The sequence below is a fragment of the Lagenorhynchus albirostris genome, chromosome 11 (genome assembly GCF_949774975.1).
Source record: "Lagenorhynchus albirostris chromosome 11, mLagAlb1.1, whole genome shotgun sequence".
Classification (NCBI taxonomy): Eukaryota; Metazoa; Chordata; class Mammalia; order Artiodactyla; family Delphinidae; genus Lagenorhynchus; species Lagenorhynchus albirostris.
The window spans coordinates 8,196,415-8,216,884 of record NC_083105.1 but is presented as its reverse complement, the minus strand read 5'-3'; the positions used below and the strand labels follow the sequence as shown (position 1 = coordinate 8,216,884).

Sequence of the window (20,470 nt, the reverse complement as noted above, 5' to 3'; positions counted from 1 at the left end):
CCAGATAATTGCTTCTCCCCAACCCTTATATCTAATTAACTACTCCACAAGTGCCCTCCTAGGGAGGCAGAATAGTGTAGTAGAGAACAGACCTGGGTTTTAATACCAAGCTGTGTTATTTTGACCTATGCCTAGCACAGTGGGACACCTACTATCCCTTTGCTGTCTATTTGCTTCCATTATTGCCTGAGTATAACTCTACCATGGCAGAGTGAGCTTTATAAATCTGATGTCCCTCTCCTACTTAAACAACTGGGTGGCTCCTTGTTGTTTTCAGGATTACATTTCATGTAATCCTGAAAGGATTACATGTAATCCTTGCAAGGCCTTTCATGGTGTGGCCCCTCCTACCTACCCTTCCAGCTTCATCTCTTCTTGTTCCTCCATATGTGCTTGACATATGTGTTCCAGCATATGTGCTGGCCATCCTGAACTCTGAGATGGGCCACAGTCCTGTGTCATCCCTCTGCCCTGAGTGCCCTTCCCCTCCTTTCCAAATGGCACAGTTTCCTTATTCTAACCTCACCCATATGGGGACACACACACAAAACCTTTATGAAATCATTCGTGAAATGCTTTTTCTCTCCACTCTCCCTTCTCCATAAACTATACAGTATCCATTCATGATGTACTCTGATTATGAGATGCACAGGGTGAAATGCAAAGAAAACCCATTTTACATTTTTAAAGAGTCAGAACACAAACATTTAAATAGCACCTAGTGGGACTTCCCTGGTGGCGCAGTGGTTAGGAATCCGCCTGCCACCGCAGGGGACACGGGTTTGATCCCTGGTCTGGGAAGATCCCACATGCACGGAGCAACTAAGCCCATGCGCCACAACTACTGAGCCTGTGCTCTAAAGCCCATGAGCCACAACTACTGAGCCCACACGCTGCAACTACTGGAGCCTGCACACCTAGAGCCCGTACTCCGCAACAAGAGAAGCCACCGCAATGAGAAGCCCGCACACCACAATGAAGCGTAACCCCCGCTCGCCGCAACTAGAGAAAGCCCGCGCGCAGCAACAAAGACCCAGCGCAACCAGAAAATAAATAAAATTTTTAAAAATAGTAAATACATAAATAAAACAAAGTTTAAAAAAAATAAATAGCACCTAGTGAGGTAAGAGAGTTAAGTGTTAGTTGGGAGTGTGGGCTACATTGTGACAAGACAACCTAATAAGTGGCAGTCATAAAGTTTGCCCCTTGGTCTTTACAGAAAAGGTATCACACACATAGTGAGGATAGGTGGCATGAAGCACGTACCATATATACCTGGAATCATCTGTGAAGAAATGGATTCATAGGAAGCACATTGATTACAAAAAGAAGTAAAGCAAAATCAGGCATTTGACCACCTATGAAGCAAAAGGAAGTTTTCTATCTTGTTTAGTCTGCATAGCAGTGTAAAAGGGCCATGACTTCAAAAATTCTCTGTACTATTCATTAACAGTTTGAAAGGAAATAAACAAAAAGACAAATCCCTCTTTTAAGTTTACGAGCCTCAAGACTTCCCTGGTGGGTCCAGTGAGTAAGACTCTGTGTTCCCACTGCAGGGGGCCCGGATTGGATCCCTGGTCGGGGAACTAGATCCTGCATGCATGCCTCAACAAAGATCCCACGTGCCGCAACTAAGACCTGGCGCAGCCAAAATAAATAAATAAAATAATAAATATTTTTCTAAAAAGTGTATGAGCCTCAGTAGAGCTACCACACTTTTCCTTTTTTCTGTCGTGTTTTTTAATTTTCTTTCCTTTTGGCCGCGCCTCATGGCTTGCGGGATGGGATCTTAGTTCCGCTGTCTCCAACCAGGGATTGAACCCGTGCCCCCTGCAGTGGAAACTCGGAATCCTAGCCACTGGACCACCTAATTAGTCCCTAACTAATTTTAATTGCTAATTCATTCAGCAGATATTTATTTTAAGTACCTCCTGTGGTGGCAGGCACTGCTTTAGGTTCTAAGGATACAGTGGTGAGCGAAACAGGCTGTCCCTGTGTCCCTATCCTCAGTCCACATACATTACTGGGGAGAGACAGTAAACAAATATATGATATATAGTCAGCTGGAATTAAATACTGTGAGGAAAAATGAAGCAATGGAAGGGGATAAAGTGTGATGGAAAATGCTAATTTAGATATAGGGTGGTCAGGAAAGGCCTCTCTGAGGATGAGACATCTGAAGAAAGATGAGAATGAGAAAAGGCAGCAGGCCATGCAGATATTCCCGTTACATCCCAGTTGCTTTTCCTCTCTTGGGCTTTATGATGATGTTACCTTGTATTAAGAAGTGTTATTGGGCTTCCCTGGTGGCGCAGTGGTTGAGAGTCCGCCTGCCGATGCAGGGGACATGGGTTCGTGCTCTGGTCCGGGAAGATCCCATATGCCGCGGAGCAGCTGGGCCCATGAGTCATGGCCGCTGGGCCTGCGCGTCCGGAGCCTATGCTCCGCAACGGGAGAGGCCACAACAGTGAGAGGGCCACAACAGTGAGAGGCCCGCGTACAGCAAAAAAAAAAAAAAAAAGTGGTATTAAAAACATTTCTTCCTCAATTCATTACTTCATTTAACAACTTGAGAGAAATTCCTTTCTAGTTGTAGTATCATATAATCATATTCTTGTGCAACTGGTTTGTTTTTATCCCACAGACACTGGAAATTATATAGCCGACAGAGTTTCCCTTTTCACATTGACTGCTAGAAAACTCAGAGATTAATTTGTGGCCTGTCCATATTAGCCATAGTAGTTGTGAAAGTCATTATGGTATGCCTCTTTTTGGTTTGGTTTTGTTTAGCATCATTCGTCTCAAACCTGCCTTTTTTTTAACTCTACCATGAATTCATGCTATCTTGTATTTTATGTATCCATGTAATCTAATCAGAAGCCTTTTTGGAACAAGGTACAGTGGTGAATTATAAACATGTATGCTTATAAAGGTAGAAAACATGACACATAGAGAATTACAGTACTTACATTGGTAGTATAGGCCGGTGGTTCTCAACTGAGGGCAGTTCTGTGTCCCCCAGGGGACATTTGGGAACATCTGATTATCACAGTTGGGAAATGCTACTGTCATCCTACATTGAACAGGACAACCCTCAAACAAAGAATAATCTAGCCCAAAATGGTGATAGTGCCAGGGTTGGGAAACCTTGCTGTAGACTGGACCAGTCAATCCACAATTTCATACATTCCAGGGCTGTAGAAGCATTTTGTAATGTAAATGTCAAATGTGTTTCCATGTAGCTTATTCTAATATACAATGTATATTCTAAGTGGATAGGTTGGGTGCCCTTCCACTAAGTCTGTCATCAGTCAGCTATTACTGAAAGCAATATTTTCCCCTTTGGAAATCTGTATTATGATGCCCACAAAGCCATAACTTCAGGTTGACAAAGTTGGGGAGAAGTGTGCTTTTCGTTTGACCGCCAGTATTTTGAACATTTGAATAAGCAGCGTAGTTAAAATGAGACTATGTTCTTTTCATTCTTCATTCTTTTTGCAGGCTTTCATAGAGACCATGTTTGCCAGTAAAGCCCCTGTAGAGGAAGGCTTTCTTTATGCTAAGGTGAGCATTAAATGGCTGGAAAAGTTTTGTTGGGCGCAAATGTAATTTCATTGATTTGCATATGGCATCCAGTTGGCTTTCATGGAAGTGAGCAAGATATCAGTGGAGAGGATTTGGTTCTTAAATGTCAGTGGTAATTTATTAGATGAGTCTAAAATATGTAGAGCTACAATTAGATGGAGAAAATTGCGAAGTAGAACAGGTAAAGAAGGAAAGACTTTGCAAGTGTGAGTTAAGAAGAATAATACTGTTTAAGTAATGTAAAGGCAAAGAATCTGAGGTTGTGTTGCAGATAGTAGCAGATATGAACCAGTCTCCAGCTCCATCCTAGGATATAATGAAATTAGTAGAATTTACCATTTCCCTAGCATCCTTTTGCACACTTCCAGAGCATGTAGGTCGGTAGCTATTTGAAAGGTTGAAATTGGTAATTTAGAGCTGTTGTTGAAAATGCAAGCCATATTTCAGTGTTGATCTAAATAAGAAAAAACAAATAGTAACATGTAAAGTATCTGACCGTTTCTCTGTACTCAGCCCAATCATAGGTTTTCCATGTTCTCTTCTGGACTTAACAGTTTGAAAATCACAGGAAATTTAGAGCACTCAGGAGAAAAGTACAGATTTAATAATAGAGTTGAATAACAGTATTGGGGTGAGCATAAAAGAAATGGCCTGAAGTTACAGCATAATAGTTTGGTTAAAAAGATGTGACGAATAGTTTTCCATTGTTAACTTAAGATAAGTACTTGAATGGAGGTATGGGCTGTTGAAGAGAGCCTGTGCTGGGGCTGCCCTGAGGATATCTCAGTCAGACTTTCAGTCGTACTTTGCTGTTGTTTTGCAGTTTGAATTTGAATGCCGGGCCCGTGGTGCAGACATCTTAGCCTACCCACCTGTGGTGGCTGGAGGTAATCGGTCAAACACTCTGCACTATGTGAAGAACAATCAACGCATCAAGGTACGCAGACCCCCTTCAGTGCTGCTTCCTCTGGGTCCAGATACCTTAGTAAACTCTAACCTCATGGTCCCCTAACCTTCAGCTTTCACAAACTAACTGCTATTTATAAATCCCTTACAGACATGATCTCATTTGATCTGCACATTAGCACTGTGAGATAGGAACAATTATTAACATGCCTGTTTAATAGGTGAGGAAAATAAACTAAAAAATTAGGTAACTCGTTAGTGCAGAGCCAACTATTCTAGTCTAAAGCCTCTGCTCATTTCACTTGATAAAGCTCCTTTGCTAAGGACTTGTGGCAACAGTGGGCCAAGCATATTTTGGGAGCAGACAGGTTTTACGACTATCTTGTTAGCTGTGAGGGAACTTATTTTTTATGGTTTTCTCCCCAAGTGACTATACAAGTAAAGAATTGTGTATTCCTTTATTAAGTCTATTTTTAATTATCTACTTTAATTTACAGTAAATTCAAAAAATAAATATAGCAAACATAAATTATACAATATAATTTTTTTTAATGAATACCCATGAACCAACGCGTCAACTCAAGAGCCAGAACGTTACCAATATGTTACATCTGCGTGCGTACCCTTATGCTCTGGCACCCTACTGCCTCCCTCCCAAAGGTCACTAACCAGTATCCTAAATTTTGTTTGTCATTCTCTTGATTTTTTCAATAGTTTTATCACATAGACATGATTCCCCAAACAATATTAATTAGTTCTGCTTGTTTATGAAATATATAAAAATCATATATTGCTATATGTAGTTTTGGGGACTCAAACTTTTCTTTTAACCTCAAGTATGACAAGATAATACAAATTTTTTCTCAGGTATTTGTATCTGTTTACACTCCTACCAGCAGTGTATAATTCTGTTGACCACATCCTTTCCATCCCCTGATATTATCAGACTTCTTAATTTTTGCCATTTTAGTTGGAATAAAACAGTATCTCATTGTGGTCTTCATTTCCATTACCTCAATTACCAGTGAAGTTAAGCATCTTTTCTTATCTTTGGCATTACTGCTTTCAACTTGCTAATGTGTTGTTTAGGATATTCTGATTTGTGTACATGAATGAGATTGTCTTATAATTTTTCTCATGCTGACTTTATGGTTTTCATTTCAAGGTCAAACTAAACTCATAAAATGAATAGTTTATTTTTTAATATTGTAAAATGGTTTGAATTAATGTTTCTTGAAAATTGGGTAGGACTCTCCTGTGGAATTATTTGGGCCAGATATCTTTTGTGGGATTTTTAACTATGATTCAATTTCTTTAATATACTGAGGCTTTCTATTTTTCTTTTTCTTTTTATTTATTTTACATTTCTTATTGTGAAATGTAACTACTGGAAAAGTACTTAAACCATAAAAGAATAGTTTAATGGGTAATTATAAAGTTAACACCCATGTGACCGTTACCCAGGTCAAGAAATAAAACATGTAGGCAAGCTACAGCCCTCTGGGTGAAATCCAGCCTGCCACTTTGTTTTTTAAATAAAGCTTTATTGGAACACAGTGGTTTCCACTCCCCCACCCCCACCCCATGGCAGAGTTGAGTAGTTGCACCAGAGGCAGTACGGTCCACAAAATAAATATTGTCTAGCCCTTTACAGGAAACACTTAACCCCTGAAATAGGACATTACTGTGACACCCCCCACCCCCAAGAAGCTTTTCCACCATGTGGTCCTTCCCTCCCTGTGATAACTCCCTCTCTCCCTGATAGGGTAACACTCTCCCAATTTTGATGGTGATCATGTCTTTGCTTTTCTTTTTATTTTACAATTAATAAAGTAGTTTATATAATTTGGTTTTGGTCATGTTTGAACTTTATGTATTTGAAATATTATGTCTGTGTCTTCTTTTGTACAGCAGTATATTGTTGTATGCCGCTGTAGTTTGTTCATTGTAATTGCTAGAGTGTAGAATAGCAGGTAGAGTATGGTCTGTGAAGTTAAATATATTTTCATAAGAATGCTAAGACATTATATTATGTGCTCTTTGTCACTCTTATTTTCTCTCAACTGTACTGTGAAGTATCCCAGAGGCCTTATGACATGCAATATCACACCAACTTGAATGCAGAAGCAAATATGAGACTCCAGCTATCTTCTCTTTGTCTATGCTAGACAGAGATTTGCAAAACTGTAAAACAATGCCACTTTTCTAACTAAATATTTTTATTTAGAAAAATAGTTATTTTCATTAAAAATGTTATTTTAGCATGTAATTAGTGGGTTTATTGTTATTTTTAAATGAATAAATATTATAAAATTTTCTGTTTGAATTTCTTAATGTGATAAATATCCATAGATGGATATTTATATATTCTCCAGGTTTTTACCATTATGAACAATGTTCTGTGAACATTCTTGTACATTATTCCTGGTATGTAAGTTATCAAGGTTGCCTAAGAGACACCTAATAATGGAATTGCTGGGTCATAGGATATGCATATTTGCAACTTTCATAGAAAATGCCAGACATTTCCGAAGTGTTTTTATCAGTTTATATTTCCATTCTTCCAGAGACAGTTTGGTAGATTATATTTTTGTACCATTTTGTCTAAGTTTTTAAAATTGTAGTATTATCTTACATTTTAATCTTTTGTGTTTGTAGTAATGTACCCTTTTACATTCTTTTTTTTCTTTTGTTTTCCCTTTATGTACCTTTTTACATTCTTGATATCTTTATTTGTTTGTTTGTTTGTTTATTTATTTTTGGCTGCATTGGGTCCTTGCTGCTGTGTGTGGGCTTTCTCTAGTTGTGGTGAGCAGGGGTTACTCTTCGTTGTGATACATATGCTTCTCATTGCGGTGACTTCTCTTGTTGTGGAGCACAGGCTCTAGGCATGCAGGCTTCAGTAGTTGTGGCACAAGGGCTCAGTAGTTCTGGCTTGTGGGCTCTAGAGCACAGGCTCAGTAGTTGTGGCTCGCAGGCTTAGTTGCACCACAGCCTGTGGGATCTTCCCGGACCAGGGCTCGAACCTGTGTCCCCTGCATTGGCAGGCAGATTCTTAACCACTGCACCACCAGGGAAGTCCCTTTTCTAATAAATCTTAATAGACAGTTTCTTTAAAAGTAAACATACATATTCTCTGTGAACCAGCAGTTTCTTTTTAGGTATTTTTCCAAGAAAAATGAAAACATATGTCCAAAAAATGCCTTGTACAAGAATGTTGATAGCAAGTGTACTCATAATAGTCCAGGGGTCCATAACCAGGATATTAGATATGGAAATTACCATGTGATATATCCTTGAGATAAAAAGGAGCAAACTACAGCACTGCTAACAGCATGAATGATCCCAAAAACATTACACTGAATAAATAAGCCAGACACAAGAAAATTGCAAACTATATGATTCTATTTATATGAAGTTCTGAAATAAGCAAAACTAATCTATGGTAATAGAAATCAGATCAGTGGTTGCTTCTGATGGGGTGTTGACTGGGTAAGGCCATGAGGGTGTGGTTACATGGGTGTATACATTTGACAAAACAGACTTAATTCTGTATACTTAAGATCTATGCAAAGAAATCTCAGCAGAGGTTTGTGGGTTTTTATTAGTCCTTTAAAACCATCTTCTCTCCTGCATGCCTCAGTGAAGATCCTGCGTACCACAACTAAGACCCAACACAGCCAAAAATTAAATAAATAATAACTTTTAAAATAAATAAAAATACTAAAAAAAAAAAAAACTTTGCACATCATTAATGCTATTTTGTCTTTGTTTATTATCTCATCACACTGTGCCCTGGCCTTTGTTAATTTCACTCTTCTACTCTTTGTGTTTATTCTCTTGTTCTTTTTTTAAGCTTTTTTTTTTTTTTTTTTTTGTGGTACACGGGCCTCTCACTGTTGTGGCCTCTCCCGTTGTGGAGCACAGGCTCCAGACGCGCAGGCTCAGCAGCCATGGCCCACGGGCCCAGCCGCTCCGCGGCATGTGGGATCTTCCCGGACGGGGGCACGAACCCGTGTCCCCTGCATCCGCAGGCGGACTCTCAACCACTGCACCACCAGGGAAGCCCGAAACTTCTTACATTAGATGCTAAACTCTTTTTTCTGGTCATGCCACATGGCTTACAGGATCTTAGTTCCTGGACCAGGGATCAAACCCGGGCCTCCTGCAGTGAAAGCACCGGATCCTAACCACTGGACCACCAGGGAATTCCCTAAACTCATTAATATTCATCCTTTCTTCTGTTCTAATTATAATTATTTAAGGATTAATATTTCACTTTCATTATATTCCATGTGTTTTTTTCATTATATTCCACTGTTTCTTTTTGCTTTTGCTGCATTAAGATTTCTTTTTCTTTGGTATTTCTCAGTTTTATTATATTTCTAAATACAAATTTATCATATATTATAAACAATAAATATAATATACTGTTTAAAATAATAATGATAAAATGAACAACCATGTATTCACCATCAAGGATAAGAAGATCATTGCTTATACCTTAGTAGTCCCTTGGGCGATCTCAAGCACATCTCCCTTTCTGTCTCCTACCATCTTGACTTTTGTTTTAACCATTTTTTTTTGTTTTTCTTCATAGTTTTACCACCAGTGTACCTATTCCTAAATATAGTATTCATCCTTGAAAAACTAGAGAATAAGCACAAATCTAGCTTTACAGGGAGAGAGACATATTGCCATTATTGGATAATGTGACCTAAATAAGAAATAAGAGAAAATAGTCAAAAACTTCTAGGTCATAGTCTGGCTTCAGTTATCTGAAACTTTTCAACTTAGCGGGCAGGGTCATCAAGAAGCCGTGAGAAATGCAGAGGTCTGCTGGGGCATCTGGAAGGACTCTGTCATGGACCGGCTGGTAGGCATCTGGCGGAGATCTAGTCAGAGACAGCAGGCTGCCCTGTGGTTCTGCCTCTGAGCTCACCACGGCTACATCTAGCTGTCAGGAATAGGTCAAAGCAGAGCCCCCTTCTAACAGAGTTTGTTTAGATTTACCTGCATGTTGATCTTTCCTTCTTGCATCTTAGATGGCCTTTCTGGGATCACCTTCCTTCTACCTGAAGAACATCCTTTAGATGAAGGTGTGTAGCTGATAAACTTTTTCTACTTTTGTTTAGCCAAAACATCTTTATTTCATTCTCATTCTTGAAAGATGGCTGTGCTGAGGAAAACCATTCTAGATTGACAGTTATTTTCAGTCATCAATTTTAATAGATTATACTCCTTTCTTCTGACTTTCAGTGTTGCTGATTTTAAAGTATAATAATTATCATTCCTTTATGAGATTTCTTTTTGCTTTTGCTGCATTAAGATATCTTTTTCTTTGGTATTTCTCAGTTTTGTTATATATCTAAATACAAATTTATTTTTACATGTCCTCATTATGATACCTCTGCTTCCTGAATCTGTAGATTCATGTCTTCATCAGTTCTAGGAAATTCTCAGACATTATTTCTCCAGATATCATCTCTCCTACATTCTCTCTGTTCACTCCTTCAAGGTCTTCAGTTAGATGTATGTTAAACCTCTTTTCTGTTTTCAATAGCTAATGTTTCTTTCATGTTTACATTTGCCTTGTTTGTCTGTGTCATACTCTAGGGAATTTTTGTAGGTCTGTCTTCCAGGAAACTAAATTTTCTCTTCATTTGTCTAACCTACTACTTCAGCCATACACTGAGTATTTTATTTCAGCAGTTCTTTTTATTTCCATTTGGTTCCCTTCAAATCCACAGTTATTCTCAGTTGTCTCTTGTTGCTTGTTATCCTTTGTGATTCCATTTTTTATCCCTTTAAACATTTCATAATAGCAATTCTGTATCTCATAACTCCATTGTGTGGAATTCTGGAAGATCTAAATTTGGTATTTGTTGTTCCTGCTGACTCTCACTCACAGTGACCTACTGCCTCGTGTGCTTGACAGCCTTTGGTTGTGAGCTCATATTTGCTTGTTATTTTTGGGAAATTATGCAATCCCAAATTTGGGCGCTATTTCCTCTAAATGTTATTTGCATATGCTTTTGCCAGAGTGAAGTGGGTCCTAATGACCTGGGGCCCTATTATCCCCTGTGAGTGTCCTGGGTTAATGCAGGAATCTCCACTTCATCTTCCCCACTTTGCAACTCCTTCGTTCCTATATACTGTAACACTTACCTTGTCACTACTCAGCTCTAGTTTCAGTTCTGGGTTAATTTTTTTTTTTTTTTTTTTTTGCGTTACGCGGGCCTCTCACTGTTGTGGCCTCTCCCATTGCGGAGCACAGGCTCTGGACGCGCAGGCCCAGCGGCCATGGCTCACGGGCCCAGCCGCTCCATGGCATGTGGGATCTTCCCGGACCGGGGCATGAACCGTGTCCCCAGCATCGGCAGGCGGACTCTCAACCACCGCACCACCAGGGAAGCCCCTCTGGGTTGTTTTTATTCAAGAAAAAAAGTCTTTAAGATGTCTCTTATATGATGTAATGTCAACATTTCATAAAATATATTTTTGTCCAGGATCTAGTTGTTACCTAAAATTTATTCTGTCATGTTTCCAGAAACAAAAACCACATTCATTCTTCTTGCCATTATTATATATGTAATTATTTGACCATTATTCTACTATGTGCCAAGTTCTGTGCTTATTTAGATATGAATAAGATATGGCCTGTTTTCAAGGGCATAAATAGAAAATTTCAGTATAACATGACAAGTAGTAAAAGAGAGATGTAGCCAAAGTTTTTTGGTTTTTTTGGTTTGGTTTTTGTTTGGGGTTGGTTTGTTTGTTTGTTTTCCCCCCACATGTATTTTGATGGAGAGCAGAAGGGAAAGTGATATTCTAAAGTTAAATGGTTACGGGTAATTATATTTGAATAAAGGCCCTGGATAACAACCTATATAGGATTTTTTTAATTAATAGTGATAATGGTAATATTTATGATGTTAATAAATCATAAATGCTAATGCTTACACCTAATAATTCAAACTCCAGCACTCTGGTTCCAGAGCCAGTGCACTTAACCACTCTACAGTGCCATCTTTCTTGAGCCAGTGTGAATTCATATGAAAAACTTAGACACTATTTCTTGTGAGAAGGAACCAGAGAAGATTAGTCTCCTTTAAAGTAGAGTTTTTGTTTTGTTTTGTTTTTTATAAAATGAAAGGCATGAAGAGTTTAAATTAGAAGAAGAAAGAACTGACAGTCATTAAGTCACCTACTTTTACCTGTCTTACTTTTGTTCCAGGATGGGGAAATGGTGCTTCTGGATGGAGGTTGTGAGTCTTCTTGCTATGTGAGTGACATCACTCGTACCTGGCCTGTCAATGGCAGGTAGGGCTTCCAAAGATCCCTCTGCTTCTTAGGAGTATGAGTTAGAATATGGGTATATTTGGAATAAATAACTAAAGAAATATACAGGTTCCCTCTAGCACACATTAACTGCCTTTACAAAGCTCCTGATTATTTTCTAAGACTGTTTTTTATTCATCATATCAAGGATCAGGCACCTAAAAGCACCTAGTTAACATGTGCGCACACACATTTTTTGAAAACAAATTTAAGTTTTTATTTTCTGAGTACAAAGATAATATTTAGGTTATGGTAGAATAGTTTGGCCAGATTAACCCTCCGATAACAATTATAGAATCTGGACAAAATATTAAAAACAAGTATTTAAAGGCACTAGAAAACTTCCTAAAAGCCTGTAGAAATAGCAGCATAAGTTTGTCCTTGAAAGAAGAGCTATAATGGATTAGATCTAAGTGGTTAGAGTATTTTGCTTGAGGGAACTCCCCAATTCACACAGCCTGGGCAGCAAGAAGCCACAGCCTAGTTGGCCTGAGGTGTCAAAGGACAGAATTAGATACTAGCAAGGAACCAGAAAGATGGGGAATCCTGAAAGAGAGGGTACTGCAAAAAAGGGTGAGGTCCAAAATTTGCATATAAAATATTCCAAAATCCTTGGCTGATCACTACATTATATTCTAGGGTGAGATCCCAGGAGGCTCAGCAAAATACTGGCAGCCAGAATTTGAATGGACTGAGCAGAGACTTTAGTTACTTCCCACTAAGAGCAGAGCTTGCAGTTTGAATCCAGCCAAGTTAACAAAATCACTCTTCAGAAGAACATAACAGAATTTTAGAATCTCTACATTGTATCATTCATAACTTCTACTGTTCATTTTAAAAAATCACTAGACATAAGAATCAGGAAAATGTGACCCATAATCAATAAAATTATAGTCAATAAAAACAGATCCTAAATAACCCTTATGTTACAATTAGCAGATGAGGACTTTAAGGCAGCTAACAATAGCTGTGCTCAAGGAGTTAAATGAAGATATAAGTGTAATGTGTGAACAGATAGAGAGTCTCAGTAAGAAACCAAAAACTATAAAAAAAATCAGGGATTCTGGAGAGATGGCAGCAAATAATAGTTTTTCAGTCTTTCCAAATTTTCAAATAAGAATAGAACAACTAGGTAGTGACTGGTATCCCAAACACCAGGTAATGGGGTATCCTTAAAATCTCAAAATACAAACAGTTATGAACATACTATGTACAACCAGAAGACCTGGGTGGTATCAGTATCTGTGTGGAAGGAGAAGGAAGCAGCAATGGTGGGGGAGGCTAACTGACAGACCTGAAAACAGGAGAACCCCAAAATAACCAACAGCTATTCACAGTCAGGATAATGAGCCAATTTCAGAACAGAAGCTGAAAACGGGAAGGATTTGCCAATCCAGTGGCCCAAGAAAGTCTGAAGGTGCTGGGCTCCCTTCTAAGACAGGGGCTCACACTTAAGGTAAACTGCTAGAAGTAGAACAGAAATTGAGCAGGTTAGGAACTAAAGAGAGGAAAGAATGAGATGATCCAAATCAAAGAGGGGGGAAAGGGAGTCCCTTGGCAGTCCAGTAGTTAGGATTTGGCACTTTCACTGCCTTGGCCCGGGTTCAATCCCTGGTCGGGGGGGAAAAGATCCCAAGGGCCATGCAGTACAGCAAATAAATAAATAAAACCAAAGTGAGGGAGAACTAAGGAAAGATCTGAAACAAGCTGCCTTGTTTTTTACCACTACACCAAAACAACAGAAGATTACACTCTGAAGTTAAATCTTTTATAAATCCTGCCTTATTCTAAAAGTACAGGAAATTAATTTCATATAAAATAAGCAATTAAAAAAGCATCTAGGGGACTTCCCTGGAGGTCCAGTGGTTAAGACTCCATGCTTCCACTGTAGGGGGCTCAGGTTTGATCCCTTGTCAGGGAACTAAGACCCTGCATGCTGCCCAACACGGCCAAAAAAAAAAAAAAAGCTTCTAGGTTAAATCTCATAAAAAGTTATTAAAAGCAAAAGGAGAATAAGGAGCAGAATAACATCCCGACAGAAATGAAAGCATGCCAGAAAGACATGACTACAAAATAGATCAAAACAATGCCCTTTTGTTTTAAAACAAACTAAAAATTTTTAAAGCAAATCATTCAAAACATGAAAAAACAACATATATCAGAATTAGAAAATCTTGGTAATGAAGTGACAAACTCAGAAAAGAATTAGAAATAAATTTAAAATCATTTCAGGGGCTTCCCTGGTGGCACAGTGGTTAAGAATCTGCCTGCTGGGCTTCCCTGGTGGCACACTGGTTAAAAATCCACCTGCCAATGCAGGGGACATGGGTTCGAGCCCTGGTCGGGAAGATCCCACATGCCACGGAGCAACGAAGCCTGTGTGCCACAACTACCGAGCCTGCGCTCTAGGGCCCGTGCTCTGCAACAAGAGGACCCACCACAATGAGAAGCCCGTGCACCGCAAAGAAGAGTAGCCCCTGCTCCCCGCAACTAGAGAAAGCCCATGTGCAGCAACGAAGACCCAACACAGCCAAAAATAAATAAATAAATTTATTTTAAAAAAAAGAAATCAAACCAATAAAAAAAAAAAGAATCTGCCTGCCAATGCAGGGGGCACGGGTTCGAGCCCTGGTCCGGGAAGATCCCACATGCCGCAGAGCAACCAAGCCCATGCACCACAGCTACTGAGCCTGTTCTCTAAAGCCCACGAGCCACACTACTGAGCCTGAGCGCCACAACTACTGCAGCCCACACACCTAGAGACCGTGCTCTGCAACAAGAGAAGCCACCACAAATGAGAAGCCCATGCACCGCAACGAAGAGTAGCCCCCGCTTGTTGCAACTAGAGAAAGCCCGTGTGCAGCAACAAAGACCCAACACAGCCAAAAATTTTTTAAAAATTTTAAAAATAGGCAAAGAGTTAGAACATACACATGAAGGAAGCCCTGAAGAAGAAAACCAAAGCAAGGGAACAGAACAAATACTAAAAACTATAATTTAAAATTTTCCTGAAAAAAAAATATTGAAACTACCTTAGAAAGAGCACACTGCGTACCTGAGAATATCAGCCCAGGAAAAAACAACACCAAGACATAGTCTAGTAAAATTCTGAACCTGCAAGGAAAAGAAAAATTCTTTTGGGGACTTAGAAAAAAAGAGGAAGGAAAGGAAACTAGACTGTTATCAGACTTTTCAAAAGCCAAGCTTTATGAAAGAAGAAAATAGCGTAACGTATTGAAGATGCTCAGAGAACAAAAGTGTGAGCCAAAGATTTTATCTGCAGCAAAAGAAACTTTCAGCTATAAAGGGTACAGATCGTTAGGTGGGAACTTAAAGAACATTACTCCCATGAATCTGCTGGAGCTGTGTGATCAGGAAAGAGGATATCACAATAAGTCCTACAGATATCAAAAGGATAATGAGATAATATGTGAACAAATATGTGTATTCATCATTGTTAGTCATTGAGGAAAATGCATGTTAAACCTCTACACATCCACTAGAATGGTTGAAATTAAAGAGACCAACCATACCAAGTGTTGACAGTGGTGCAGTGCAACAGGAACAAAAAGACTTGTACAAGAATATTCATAACAGTTTTATTCACAGTAGCCAAAAACTGGAAATGACCTAAATGTCCATCAGCAAGAGAATGAATACACAAATTGTGGACTATTCATACAATGGAATACCACTCAGCAATAAACAGGGATCAAACTACTGATCAAAATAACACCATGGACATTATTCTTAATGAAGGAAGTTCAACACAAAAGAGTACATATTGTCTGATTCCATTTATATGACATGCTAGAATAGGCAAAACTAAGGTGAAAATAATCAGAACAGTGTTTCCCTCTTGAGGTAGGGGTGTTGATTAGAAATAGACATGAGGAACTTCCATGAGGGGGATGGCAATGTACTGTGTCATAGGGATATGGATCTGGATCTCAGTTCTCCAGAGAAACAGCCAGTGGGATATATTATGTATGTATGCATATGTAGGTAGGTAGGTTGGTTGATGATCAATTGATTTTAAAGAACTGGCTCGTGATCATGGGGATTGGCATTTCTGAATTTCACAGGGCAGAACTGCAGGCTGGAAACTCAAGCAAAAGCTGATGTTGCAGTCTTGAGGCAGAATTCTTTCTGCAACATAGCAAAGTAGTTCTGGTATTTGAATTCATTTAGTGCAGGCTACCTTTTGATCCATGTTTCAGCCAACCAACCAAATAAACCGTTAGAGCCTTTCTGAGCCCTCAAGCTTCAGCATTGAATCCAGAATCTCTCCTTAGTGGACCCCTATCAATAAATTCAGCCTGATCCAACTTTATGTTCCTTCCACCATTAGCCCACACATGAACATCCATTTCTATACATATTCCCAGATTTTTGTCTATATAAATAGGAAAAATCGTGCAGTTCTTTTTGGATTATAGTGCATCTCGTCATGGGTCACACTTTGTACCTAACTTTTTGGGACCTGCTGGGAGTAACGTCTAGTTGTGGGTCTAGAAGCAACTACCAAGGCAGCTGCCTCTGGGGAGATACCTGTAGGTTCTCAGTCAAAACAGGGTTGGCCTCCTCAGACTGGGGTAGAAGGGCTGCTTCTCCTAGCAAAGATGACTCAGCAGAATTTAGGGGTTCAGTGTCCCCAGCTTCATCACCACCAGCACATCCATTTGTCAGAATTGTAGAGCTCAGATTTGTACATTTCAGTGTATATAAAATTTACATTAGAAAAAGAATTGTTAAAAAATGTTTAGTAATACTGAGATGGGGTGGAGCATGTTTATACTCATCAATGACAGACATAACAGTGTTAATAATGGCTGAACCTGGGAGATGGGTGTGTAGGTTTTCATTATAGCATTACCTTGCTGACTTTAACCATTCTTATTAGGGGACATTTATAATTATTTTTAAAATCACAGTGAACATTTTTGTATATTCAGCTTTTTTTGAATTTCAAATATTTTGTCAGGATGGCTTCTTAGAGCAGAATTACAAACTTAAATTTTATGAGCACCTTTAAGGCCTTTGATTTAACTGGCTGTACTAATTTACAATTCCATCAACAATGTATAGGGACTTCCCTGGTAGCACAGTGGTTAAGAATCTGCCTGCCAATGCAGAGGATATGGGTTCGAGCCCTGGTCTGGGAAGATCCCACATGCCGCAGAGCAACTAAGCCCGTGCGCCACGACTACTGAGCCCAAGCGCCTAGATCCCGTGCTCAGCAGTAAGAGAAGCCACCGCAGTGAGAAGCCCACACACCACAGAGAAGAGTAGCCCCCATTTGCCGCAACTTAGAGAAAGCCCGCATGCAGCAACGAAGACCCAACGCAGTCAAAAATAAGTTAATTTTTTTAAAAATGTGTTAAAAACACATATCATACACCACCTGAGCTTGGTATTTTTCCCTCATTTTTCCCCATTACTGACGAAGAAATTATTATACTAAGGACACCTGGAAACTAGTAAGTTATTAGTAGCCAAAGTATTTTTTTTAAACAAATACATTTTATTTACTTATTTTATAAATTAATTTATTTTACTTTATTTTTGGCTGCGTTGGGTCTTCAGGTTGCTGTGTGCGGGCTTTCTCTAGTTGCGGCAAGCGGGAGCTAGTTTTCGTTGCAGTGCTCGGGCTTCTCATTTGCGGTGGCTTCTCTTGTTGCAGAGCACAGGCTCTAGGTGCATGGGCTTCAGTAGCTGCGGCAGGCGGACTCAGTAGTTGTGGCTCGCGGGCTCTAGAGTGCAGGCTTAGTAGTTGTGGCATGTGGGTTTAATTGCTCCGCAGCATGTGGGGTCTTCGCAGACCAGGCTCAAACCCATGTCCCCTGCATTGGCAGGCGGATTCTTAACCACTGCGCCACCAGGGAAGTCCCATAGCCAAAGTATTGATTAGTTTATCCCATGACATCTGCTTTGCCTATAAGTGGATCCTTAGGCTCTGTTTTTTTGTTTGTTTGGTTGGTTTTTGTTTGTGTTTTTTTAATGGTAAAAAAAAAAATGGAGAGGATCAAGAGTAAGCCTGATCTGGCCCTCTGACAGCATTCATGGCTGGGTGCATCTTTTAACCTCACCCCGTGTCTGTCAGCTGACCGTTTGAAGGAGAGATTGTTGTTGCTGCCCCAGCTTTAAGGGTTATTGCTCTTCCTGTTGAGCATCTAGGCATGATTGAGGTCCTATCATTAATGATATACTGGTACTGACTAAATATCAACAATGCCCCATCATCATTGCCTTGGAGTTTTTCTAATCAAACTTAGAAGCAAACTTCCTACAATATCAGAGAGTTCCAAATTCGAGTTCTTGGGTTTTCCTGTCCCCAGGTTCACGGCACCTCAGGCAGAACTCTATGAAGCTGTTCTAGAAGTCCAGAAAGATTGTGTGACCCTCTGCTCCCCTGGAACAAGCTTGGATAACATCTACAGCATGATGCTAACACTGATAGGACAGAAGCTTAAAGAGTTGGGGATCGTGAAGAACATTAAGGAAAATAATGCCTTCAAGGTACTTCACTTCCTTTGACCCGATTTCTTATGAACACCTGACATGCTGCTTAGTTTTTATCCTACGTAAAACTAATTAGATTTAGAAATGGTGTTGGTGATTCTTCACCAGTAAGAGGGACTTTTTTTGAACATGGATTAAAGCAAAAGGTGCAATACTTATTTCTACCAGAAGATGGCAGCACATCTGGTTCATTGCATACTGTGTAACTAGCTCAGAATTCAGAAAACAAAATGAAGTCTGGTTCAGACAGGGTGGAAGAGGACATAAAACGGAGGAGAGGTTAACTCTTAATTCTTTTGTAGTGATTTTGAAAAGGTAGAGGTCGAAGGGGAGGGTGTTTCTTCCTTCAGTAACATTGTTGAGACTTTTAACAATATCCTCAGTTGCCATGTTTAGTGAATTTCATCTGCATCCAAAATGTGATGGTGTTCAGTAAAAATTTAAAGCCTCAGCTTTAAATTAAATGGTATGCGACCATGCCAGGTGGTCAAACGAAACAGACCAGTAAGGCATCTCCTAACTCCAAGTTTAGGCTGCCAGGGTTTCTTTTATCCATAGGAAAAAAGCTATAAATTCCTCCTGTTCATGCCAACAAATCTTTAATCAACGGATAGAAATATCCAAGCTAGTAAATGCCTAATAATTACTGTGTTACATGGTGTTTCATACCTACTCCACAAGTTGCTGTGAGATACTTAGAGTCTCCAGAGTAGCCTTCCTAAGAGGGACATGCGAACATTGAAAAGAGAACTATTCTAACACAATTATCTTCCCTCCCCCAAGAAAAGAGATTTTCATTTGCTGCAGTCATTACTGGGCTTACCCCAGTTAGCATGTGTGTAGTATATTAAATTGTAAGAATAGAAATGTGGATTAGTTAGGATGCTGTTGGCAGAATTGCATTCAAGAGGTGGCAGTTTTCAAGTCTCTTAAGCATTAGCCCGAGGATAGGTGAAACAAGTGGCAGAACTGGGGGCAGGGGGCAGTGTTAACACATATCTCATGGCGTTATATATGCCCAACTTTCCCCTTAAGGGGTCATTGCTCTAATAACACTGAGGTAATATCTTTTCCAGGCTGCTCGAAAATACTGCCCGCATCATGTTGGCCATTACCTCGGGATGGATGTCCACGACACTCCAGACATGCCCCGCTCCCTCCCTCTGCAGCCTGGCATGGTAATCACAGTGGAGCCAGGTAAGGGGAGGTGCTAGCAACCTCTGATCACTTGGGACATGTAATTCTAGTGTTAGAACACTTTATTTTTACCTGAACGAATGTAATTAAATTAGAAGAGACAGGAAAATGAATCTCTCCAGTAGATTTTTTCTTGAGCTTTTTTATTTCACATCACACAATTTGTTTAATTTGACTTCTCCAATAAACAACAGATGGGGAATACTTTCAATCAGTAGATATTAAGAAAGAAATCTTTTTTTAACCCTGCCTTTGCCAGGGCCAGTTTGTACTAGTCCTTCCCATCACCTTGGTGGGCTGCTGACACTTGTGAAGCCCCTGGCACTTTTCTGCAGAGACACTCAGACTCCCCATGTTCTCAGTTGCAGCTCCTCTGCATTGAACTGCCTGCATTATTCCACTTTTTAGTATCCAGATCCTTTCTTCTAAGCTTCAGAAAGAGCTGGCAGTCTAATGGTTCTCCAGCTTGAATGATGCTGGATGTTGGGCAGGATTCAGTAGAAAAGTGGTGGCCACGGTGGAGTGTAAGATTGATATTACCAGTCAGGTATTTTTTTCCTTTTTTTTTTTTTTTTTTTTGCGGTACGCGGGCCTCTCACTGTTGTGGCCTCTCCCATTGCGGAGCACAGGCTCCGGCCGCGCAGGCTCAGCAGCCATGGCTCACGGGCCTAGCCGCTCTGTGGCATGTGGGATCTTCCCGGACCGGGGCACGAACCCATGTCCCCTGCATTGGCAGGCGGACTCTCAACCACTGCGCCACCAGGGAAGCCCCACCAGTCAGTTTTAAACATCGATGCTGCTTCTGTCATGAAAGCAGATCTCAATCTTAGATTTCAAGCGTTTTCACCTCTAAATTATGTAAGTTATAGTTGGGACACATCTTTTATGCCACCCTTTAAGTCCGGGCATATGTTGCTGT

At 39.9% G+C, this 20,470-nt stretch overlaps 1 protein-coding gene across 1 annotated transcript in view; it reads left to right on the top strand.

The window, feature by feature from the left end:
- XPNPEP3 (X-prolyl aminopeptidase 3) overlaps positions 1-20,470 on the top strand; it is a 60,132-nt gene that overhangs the window by 35,004 nt on the left and 4,658 nt on the right. Inside the window, exons 5-9 of the mRNA XM_060165056.1 lie at positions 3,502-3,564; positions 4,409-4,522; positions 11,729-11,814; positions 18,171-18,351; positions 19,431-19,551. Coding sequence (XP_060021039.1) covers positions 3,502-3,564; positions 4,409-4,522; positions 11,729-11,814; positions 18,171-18,351; positions 19,431-19,551 — 565 coding nt within the window. The remainder of the gene's footprint in view (positions 1-3,501; positions 3,565-4,408; positions 4,523-11,728; positions 11,815-18,170; positions 18,352-19,430; positions 19,552-20,470) is intronic.